The 10015-nt window shown below is 36.5% G+C and overlaps 2 protein-coding genes across 3 annotated transcripts in view; both read right to left on the bottom strand.

Annotated features, from left to right (window-relative positions):
• Window positions 429–1163, bottom strand: LOC109227613. Its single transcript, XM_019392812.1, has one exon. It carries the CDS (start codon window positions 1161–1163, stop codon window positions 429–431), a length of 735 nt encoding a protein of 244 aa, XP_019248357.1.
• LOC109226570 (phospholipid-transporting ATPase 3-like) overlaps window positions 2910–10015 on the bottom strand; it is an 18632-nt gene continuing 11526 nt past the window's right edge. The window contains exons 16-27 of one of the 2 annotated variants that reach the window (XM_019391365.1): window positions 9361–9503; window positions 8545–8646; window positions 8399–8462; window positions 8110–8322; window positions 5914–6079; window positions 5742–5821; window positions 5417–5656; window positions 4727–4948; window positions 4478–4645; window positions 4007–4366; window positions 3805–3911; window positions 2910–3514 (exon numbers count right to left, since the gene is read on the bottom strand). In XM_019391365.1, coding sequence (XP_019246910.1) covers window positions 3211–3514; window positions 3805–3911; window positions 4007–4366; window positions 4478–4645; window positions 4727–4948; window positions 5417–5656; window positions 5742–5821; window positions 5914–6079; window positions 8110–8322; window positions 8399–8462; window positions 8545–8646; window positions 9361–9503 — 2169 coding nt within the window. In that variant the 3' untranslated portion in view covers window positions 2910–3210. The remainder of the gene's footprint in view (window positions 3515–3804; window positions 3912–4006; window positions 4367–4477; window positions 4646–4726; window positions 4949–5416; window positions 5657–5741; window positions 5822–5913; window positions 6080–8109; window positions 8323–8398; window positions 8463–8544; window positions 8647–9360; window positions 9504–10015) is intronic. The other variant, XM_019391366.1, reaches the window with a different exon arrangement.

Raw genomic sequence — 10015 nt, 5'->3', positions numbered from 1 at the left:
ATTTAGTAGACTATTGAAATCTCCTATTATAAGCCAAGGATCATTCAATTGTATACTTCTTAGTTTCCCCCATAGTGATTGTCTATGTTGAACAGTATGTAATTCATAAACAAATGTTATGTAACAAGTGAAAACAGAATTCTTATCTTGCACATAACAATGAATCAGTTGCTCTGTCTTCTCCAGTACTGTTACATTGACATTGACTTCCTTCCACATTAGCCATATTCTCCCATTTGGTGCATATTCATAATTGTCCTCAATTTTCCAATCATTGCCTATTTTCCTTTGAACATCCTTTGCCTTCTGCTTTTTGACTCTTGTTTCAAGGCAAGCTATCATATCCACTTTGTTTCTCAGCAAGAATTTCCTCACTTCTCGCTGCTTGTGGGACTTATTTAGTCCCCCCACATTCCAATATATGATGATCATGGTGGTTGAGCATTAGGAGTGCTGTTTAGGCTCCTTTGTCCTGCTTCATTTCTGGTATCTGCATGCACAGTCTGTTCAGGTGGCTTCTCTTTTATCATCAGTGGTGCAAACCTGTATCTATTTGCTAGCTCCTCATAATTGATCTCCTTATGCTTCAAATTTTGTGTGTTCATCTTCTGCTTGCCTTTGTCTAGCTCCTGTTTCTCCTCCTGTGCAGTATTATCTGTTTGTTGTTCCTTTACTTCCTTTGGCTTCCATATCATTTTCCTCTTCTTTCTTCTTCTTTTCTGTTTGACTTCTTCTTTCTGTTCCTCCATCTGTTGGCATTTTCCTTTCTCATGCCCAAAGTTGTTGCACTCTAGGCAGAATTTTGGTTTCCACTCAAATTCCACCATTTGAATCCAGCTTTTTTGACCAGGTATCTCAATGTGGACTTCCTTTGGTAGAGGCTGTGTGATGTCCATATCAATTAGAACTCTAGCATAGGGGACCCTCTCACAATCCGCAGTTAGCCTATCAGTACAAATTGGCTTACCTAGAAGGCTAGCAATCCTTCCTAGGTTTTCCTCAATCCAACATTGGATAGACAGACGTGGAAAATTGACCCACAGTGGTACAATTCTCATAGATTCTTCTTTGATCTGGAAAGTTGGATCCCAGTCCTTTAGAATCATAGGCCTATTGTTAGCTGTATACGGTCCCTGCTGCATAACCCTCTCTTTATCCTCCATAGATTCGAATTTAAAAATAAAATAACCATCATCATGCTCTAATACTGTTGGAGTTGTAACAAAATTCCAAACACCGTAAACAAATTTTAGCATCTCTTTAAATGATGGATTTCCACCCAATACTTACCCTATTAGGGTTGTCTTCCATTTTTGGACTTGCAGATCTATCTCCTTCGTGTTCAATTTTGCTATTTTCACGCCATCCTGCACCATCGGTGGATAGAATTTTAATTGCATGCCCTGTGATTGTGTTCTGTTCCCTTTTACTACTTCCGCCATAGTCTGCTTTTGAGATCCAACTGAATATGTCAATTTCCTTGCTGCTGTGTACATCGTCACTTCCTCCGGTTGTATGGAAGTCTTCTCTACTTCTGGTGGAGCTTGCATTACCGTTGGAGCACTTCCCATGCCAGGGAGCCAATGTAACAGTTGCATCGGTTCTAATTTTTGTGGTATTCCACTTTCTGGCGTAATTACTCTCGTCATCTTAGTGAATTCAGTAGGTTATGTGAGGATTGTAGTAAAGGAATAAAGCTAGGTCGTTAATGGCGTCTGTAAGCTGCCTTGCTTCACACTCGCCAGACGTTCTCTCTCTACTTTCTCTCTCTACATCCTTTCTATTTATATAACTCTTTTTAAGTTTTAATTAGCTTTCCATCTTCTTCTTCTTTTTTCAGTTTTTTACAACAACAAAAAAAAATCATTTTTTTCAGTTTTCTTAAAGCATTTAATTTGTAAAAATTGAAAGAAAAAAATGTAAAAACAGTTAAAAATTTGTTTTTAATTAAATATTTTCTTTTTTTGAAAATTGAAAAAATATTTTCAACAAAATATTTCGTTTTTGAAAAAGATTTATTTTTTCATTTTTTTCCAGTTTTTTTAAAGCATTTTTTTTATAAACACTAGAAAAACAAATTTGTAAAAATTGAAAAAAATTGTTCTCGTTTTTAACAAAATACTTTTATTTTTTAAAACTGAAATTTTTTTTAAAAAAATTGAAAAAAATGAAAGAAAAATATTTTTCAAAAACGAAAATATTTTGTTAAAAATGTTTTTTTAAGTTTTTTAAAATAAATATATATATTTGTTAAAAACAATTTTTTTTCTGTTCTTACAATTTTTTTTCTTCAAGTTTTACAACAAAAAAAATGCTTTTAAAAAAATGAAAAAAAATGAAGGAAAAAAAAATTGTAAAAACTAAATTGTTTTTTGTAAAAACTAGAAAAAAAAAAAAAGAAGACTACTAAATTAGTGGTGAATTAGTTTAAAAAAAATAAAAATATTTTGTAAAATATTTTTTAAGTAATTTTTAATTCAGCATTGACCTAACGGTCAAAGAGCATAAGTGAACAAAAAAGGTGGATAAAGGGGTATTTTAAACCCAATAATAGGTGGATGAAGGGTATTTTTAAACCTTTTCCAATAGTTTAGAGGCATTTTGGACCCTTTTCTGTGAAATTATCAATCAATCAACTATTTATTGTTTCTAGATTGGTCAAGATCGGCCATCTGTATCATCAACATCTATTCCCCTCGAGAAGTTTTATTGTGTGCCTCACACAACTGACATTAGGCGTGTGAGGCTCCTTTTTGTCTTATAAATTTGTGGACTCCAATATTATACTTCTGAGTCCACAAAACTGTGAGACAAAAAAATGCCTCATACAACTAGTGTAAGTTGTATGAGACACAAAATAAAATTTTCTATTCCCCTCTATCACGTTCATAACTAATACTATGATAATATTGCCAAAGAAAATAAAATATATCACAACTATCGATACATAGATACAAGCTGGACTTGCCAAGTGTGTTCAGGATGGTTACTTCAAATAATGTACATTCTCTATCATTTTCTTCTCAGCTGATTTTGCTACAATCTTACCTACCCGACTAGCGACTACAACTTTAGAATTAACAATGAGAGGTACGAAGAATGTGTGTGAAAGAATAAATACACAGCTAATTCTACGTATCTGCTAATGTTGTCTAGGTGAAAAGTGAAGCGCAGAGTCAAAGAAGAAAATTTGTACAAAATTTCTGGAACTCAGCTCTTTCTAGGTGCCTTTGGCCGTGTTTTCATGCTTGCTCTCCGAGCCACATCCCATGCCTTCTGAGGTGCCAAGACGCCAGCCTGAGATGCAAAAAATGACTCATAACCGGGTGAATCAAAGGCGAAACCAGTATGCTTTGATTTCTGTCCAGGCAGTTGCATTATGGCATATCTCCTTGCTTCATCTGGAGAAAGCTCATTACGAATCTCCAATAACCCAACCCTGCTATTGTCAATCTCGTGCTTGTGAATTTCCTGAACAATCTGATAATCATATGGGAAAAACCATCTTTGAGCCCTGAAAGGAAGCAACTAGTAGTGTTAAAAGTGAACTACTTCCAGTAGTCATACAAGAAATTAGAGATGTGAAATTACTAGAGAGAAAATCTCAGCAAAGATGTGAAATTACTTTGTAAATTTACATTTTCATTCACACGATTCTGTTTAGACAATGATATGTCCTTGAGAGGTAGCTTATTCAAGAATTGGAAGGAATGTTTAAATAAAAGATCCTAGAATAATGTATACTGAAATGTAATACATAATATTAATTCAAGTAGTTTAAGAAAATTTACTGCAGAAACTTACCCCTGATATAGGAAGTCGACAAAAAGTGCAGCAACTGGTACAAGCAGCAGCGTGAGGTAGAAATAAAATGTACCCATCAGGACAAAGATGACTAAATAGATACCCTCCTGTGGTGAACAAAACCAACCGCGTTAGAAAGTGCACTGACATTAGGAACATAATAAACATGTACGGAACATAATAAACATGTACGGAAAGTCACCTGTTCTTTATGCAAGTGGATACCCGAGTAGATAAAGACGAAAATGAACCATAATAATATGCTCCCTCCAACACTAATGTGATGCCATCTTGTAATTGTGTTGCACATCATAAGGAGACGCAAATTGACAGTTACAACAACACAAGTGTAGGCCATTGTACTGACATCCCATAGACCAAACATCCTGCCAGATGAATTCATGCCCTTTGTACTCGAAGCAATTACGAAATTATACAAGACTAATGACTGATATACTGCAAAAAAAGCCCAGGTAGCTACAACTCTCCACTTAAAGAATGTATTTCTAATTCCTTCCCTGTATAACTCGGGATATTTCTTGGAGAGTGATGCACTGACATCCTAAATGCACAATAAGTGTATGAACAACAAGAAACAACATCGTAGTTAGAACAATCATCACTGTCATACATTATAAAAGCTGCGAAAAACTATATTAAAAAAATAAGATACCTTCTCAAAAAGCCCAAGAATAATAACAGGAAGCGCTGTGAAGATCACATTGTAGAGAGACTGAAACCAATCGTCATAGAACCTCTGACCAGAGAATCCAGTGCGGAAGGTAAACCAAAACTGAGTCAGTGTAAACATCAGATTCTTGTAAAAGAAATATGTCACCACCTGCATAGAAAACTTCCAGATCACATAACTTCCCGAACAGACCATACAAGTTTGCACAAAGAAAACCAGATGAAGGTAAACCTTGCATATTCTAAGATATGACCAGCGCCCATGGACAAGCAATAAATCGGTGAGAAAGCGGAACTGAGCTATTGCAAAATCACTAGACATGACTGCCTGCATTCCCTCCTGTCCGCTTATTCCAACACCAACATGAGCAGCTTGAATCATACTCACATCATTAGCACCATCACCAATACTAAGAGTAATTCTCTGTGCCCCCTTCCTAACCAAGCTGGTTACCTGAAAGCAATGGGAAAGTCGCTAAATATCTCTAGCCTACAAGTTTGACAATCAAAAAGCTCATCCTAACATTACAGTATTTTTTATTTGTAACTTCAAGAATATCACCAAAACTCTAAGTTGTAACGGTGACTCCAGAAGAAACTAAAACGGTTGATAATGAAATGTGAACCCCAAAAGAGCATTTCCAGGCATACAAATATGCCGAGTTTATTACAAAGTTATACAGTGAGATAGGGAAAAGATTTAATGAAACCTATCATATGCGTATAAATTCATGGAATTTAAGCTGCCAGGCAGATGTGACTGACAGAAACTAAGAGGGCTCCTAAAGGGATGGATAAAAATTGGTGACTGCATCCATGCTTTTAGTTAAAAAAGCATGTTTCAGCGTGTAAAAAAACATGTTTCAGCGTGAAGAAACCTCAAGTCAGCTTGACAGTTTCCAAGGTGGCTTAAGGACCTCACCTGAGCTTTCTGTAAAGGAGAAACACGACAGCAAACCACTGCGCTGCAATTCAAGCTCAAATTCAACAACATTACACGAAGATTGGGGTCTAAGGCATACATTAAGCACTTCCCATCAATTACTAGCGCTAACTTTGGTCCAGATGCCGAATGGAGAAACTCTTGCGCTTCGTCATAACATTTCCGAAGCTCATTCTTGACTGTGTCTTTCATAAAACGAGCAAGCTCTACTTGGTCACCCTTGTGGAAAAAAAAAAACAATTTTTTTTTAAATTGATGTGGATTTGCCAACTGACAAACAAGATAATCAAGAAATGCTGCTCACTCTATCTTCCACTTCTCTGATTTCATCAGTTTCTGAGCTAATAACAAATTGTTTCATGCTGTTATTGATCAAATTGCATGCTGCAATACACAAGTGAATCAGGATAAGATGGTACATAGAAAGCAAATCTCAAGTATCAACAAAAAATAGACTGCCTATTTCTTATACCAACCATAAGCAATGTTTATTGCTGTTTCCAGTTTATCCCCAGTAAGCACCCAAATCTTAATTCCAGCCCTTGAAAGAGTCTCTATGCAGGCAGGTACACCTTCTTGAAGCTTGTCTTCTATAGCAGTACTTCCAATCAAGACAAGATCCTTTTCTATCAGTTCTGCCACCTGCATATAACTACACACTTAGAAAAGTAATGACACTTGACAGAAGCCCTTTAATTTAAAACACAGGTAGAAACTCTGGATGAAGAATAATAAGCGAAGAAGAGCTCCAAGTATGCAACAATGGTAGAATGTAGAGCTGATAGTAATTATAGTACTTGGATAGGACGGAATCCAAAATTGGAGGAGTAAAAGTGGTTGGCTGAAGAAAAGACTCTCAGTGGTGGACGGAAGACAAAGGAGCATATCTATCAAGTCCGGCTACAAGGCACTTAACGCTACACCAACAGTATCCTGGCCATGGAAGGCTATCTGGAAAACTAATGTTCCCCAGAAGGTGGCTTGATTTGGGTGATTCTTACTAGTGAGGCTTGCCTTGGGCAGGATAATATAATGAAAAGGGTTATCTCTCTGGGCAACAGGAGCTATTGCATGAAAAGGAGAAAGATTCAGTAAGCCATCTTTTTTATTCATTGCTCGGTCGCCAAGGAACTGTAGAACCTATTATCTGTTCATCTTAAGATGTACCACATCCCAACAGAGGCAAAAACACTAGGTGATTTCTCTCCCATAAGCCCAAGCCTTGGTGGACAGAGGTAGCCGTTACCTGTGATGGTGCGAGGCAGCAAGTACCCGGTGGAATAGTTGAGGTGAAGGAAAGTTGACCCGGGCACCACAGTCATCTCAAAAAAAAAAGGACCAAAGGAGTTAAAACATGTTCTACGGTGCTGGAAGGGAGAGCAAAGGTCCAGAAGAACAAGAGTATCTTATGGTAATCAATAAATTTGTGAGTTTTGTAGGTGTTAAGTAAAGCAAGAAACAAAAGATCTCTTTGAAGGAAGAAGCTCCTCAGTGCATTAACTGACATACTCGTCGCTCTTTTGTGTATTTTTTTGTGTAATCTTCAAAATGTGAACAATTAGACAAATGTTAGATTTTATCAGCTCCCTCATGCTGAAGAAATAATTAAGTAAATAAAAGTGTGTTCTCTCTAACAGCTTAAGTTTTTCGATGAGATGGTCACACACTTCAACATGGTACCAGAGCAGACATAGGTCTTGATTTGAGTCAAAAAGAATTTTCACATGCTTGACCCATGAAAAAAAATAAGGCTGGAACCCGAGGGAACTCTATCAGCTTAAGCTTTTAAATGAGATGGTCACATGCTTCAACACCTCCATTTATAACAACAGATGCTCTCTTCAGCTTGTAAATATCTGCGCAGATACACTAACGTGGTGCTATAATAATAATATAATACCTTCTTTCAACTGAGAGAGAGAGAGAAGGCTCCAAGCTAGAGTACATTCTTTTTTGGCTTAACCATCTAGTATCTGAAGCCTACTAGCCAACTAAACCTAATTCACGGTGCGTAGGACCACTAAGGAGGTAAAGCGCTCCCTACCAAGAAGTTCTCCATTCAAAAAGCTCGAACCCGAGACCTCTAATAAAGGATGAAGGATCCCAATCATCCCCCATATCCCTAGTTGTAAGCTAGAGTACATAATGACAAGAACTGGCATCATTAAAGAATGATCAAAATGTATTTCTTAATATACAACCTCCATCCATTTATAGTCTTAAGATTTAAGAGTATCTTAACAGCTGATAACAGCAGGCAAATACTTGAAATCTACTACAAACTGTTGCCATTAAGCTATTAATGAGTTTAATTACATCATTCATTCTCTGGAATAGATCAAACTATACTTTGAAATCAATTTTGGAACTTAAGTCCGACACCTTGAGCCTGAAGGATAACAATGAAGGGAACATTTGATACATGCAGAATGGAGCAACCCTTGCCAAAAGGGACTAGCAAATTTTCAAATCTCTTCCATCAATCAATGTTAAGTAGCGCACAATAACGTTAAAACAAGAAATCTCAAGAAAAGACGAGCATAACTGTGCCAAACAATGAATTAACAATCATTTAAAGTCACCTCGAAAAAAGGGAATTTTTTTTTTTTTTAAAAGACAAAAATGTAATAGATCTGGAAAATATAACAGCAGTGTGAACTACTGATACGCACCTCATCCAATTTCTTTTCTCGATCTCGAAGAGAAGATTTTGCTTGAATGAATTTTTCATTCCAACTTTCATACACATCTGGGGTTAGATCTCTATAAGCCAAGCAAAGTGTACGAAGTCCAGCAGCACCAAATTGCTCCAAGTGCTCCCTAGTTCTTTTCTTCAAATCATTGTCTCCCTCATGCAACCTCTCATAAATAACATTATCTGCACCCTGTGAAAAAGAAGGTTCTATGATAATATTCTAAGAAGTAATCCAAGTAAAAGGTCTTTCTTTGTAAAGTGCCTACCTTGCAATAGAGTACCAATCTGCCATCAGGATAGCGACATACAACAGACTGACGCTTTCTCGTACTGAATACAAAAATAAGGATAACAGTCAAACCTCATAGCATCATGCAGGCAACAGATATTATAAGTTAGAAAGTCCAAAGACCTGTTGAATTCAAGGACATTCAAAATCTCATAGGGTATATCTTGAACCTTTCCCATCTTCTCAACATGTGATTCACGCACATAAATCAATGTTGGAGTACGCCTGCAAAAATGTAAAATTAATGGAGGACCAGATATAAATAGAAGAGCGAGCAGTAACAATGGCACAAACTAAGCAACCCTAACTCTTTCCATAATCTGATAATTTGTTGAATCCGGTTTCTGTTACCCACAATATACTATTTCTTAACCTTCCACCAACAATTACAATAGCATGCAATTAACAAGTTGACACCTCAAGATAATAAATACCAGATTTCTCAATTCATTCTAGTGATGGTTCAAGCCATCACTAGATTTCTCAATTCATTCTACAATTAAAATCCCCTACCCCAACCGCAAACAACTCAACCTCCCACCAAAATGGTGTTTATAGTACTTGTAGTTAGTGTAACAGAGTATTCTGTTAAGAATCTATAGATGTTCTTAAGAGTGAGCACCAGAAACAGCATATTTCATTTTCAATTTGAATCTCTTCTTTCCATACTTGAAGAAATTAACAAGAAGAATCGGATTAGAAGAATAGGTTTACATGCACTATTCCATGAAAGGGTGATTGGTTTCACCACTTAGACTTGAAGACAACAACACTCCTTAAGTCTTCCAGCCACATAATTTATGTTAGTTACATCCTAGGCTTTCATAGATGCACATAATAAACAGATTCACGACATTGTATCACTTCCAGCAGCATAAATGCAACAGAAATTCTACTTCTTTCTGATAGGTCTAATTAAAATTCTAAGTAGCCACGCACTTGTAAAAGAAGAAGCCAAAGTTCTTTGCTGCTGCAACCAGAGCAGCTTCATCAGGAGAAGCTGCCTGATATCGTATTTTTTCTGGGGTCGCTTCACCTTCAGGCAGCACGGTATGACATATTGCAAGGCATCTGAAGAATTCCTGAACAAACAACCTTGGTCATTGTTAGGTTAGATGTCTACGAGAGCTAAAGAAGAAATCAGACTGCACTTTTGTATTCAAATCCAAAAGTTACTTAACCAAATTTTATATCCCCCCCCCCCCCGCCCCAAAAAAAAAAAAAAAACCATATACAAAATGTTCACCTTTTCCTTAATAAATAGCCCCAACATGTTCTCCATATAAATGGAACAACAACCACTTTCAAGTCCTCTCTTAATAATGCGGGAAAAATGGGCATTCAGATTAAGATGAAGGGAGTAAGAGAACGGAGGTCAATACCACAATGAGTTGCACATGAATATCAATTGAGGCCACAGAAATAACGAAGCATAAAAAAGAACATAAAACAAAGGCGAGCGAATGAATAGAACTTCTTGATTTTTACTAAAACAGTGTAACTTACACTTCAGCTATATCTGATTTCCATTTACTTCGTCAACAACAACAAAAAGGTTCTGCATATATATATATATATATATATATAGAGAGAG

The sequence above is a fragment of the Nicotiana attenuata genome, chromosome 6 (assembly GCF_001879085.1).
Source record: "Nicotiana attenuata strain UT chromosome 6, NIATTr2, whole genome shotgun sequence".
Lineage (NCBI taxonomy): Eukaryota > Viridiplantae > Streptophyta > Magnoliopsida > Solanales > Solanaceae > Nicotiana > Nicotiana attenuata.
The sequence above is the reverse complement of the archived record's forward strand: the minus strand, read 5'-3'. Positions and strand labels throughout refer to the sequence as shown.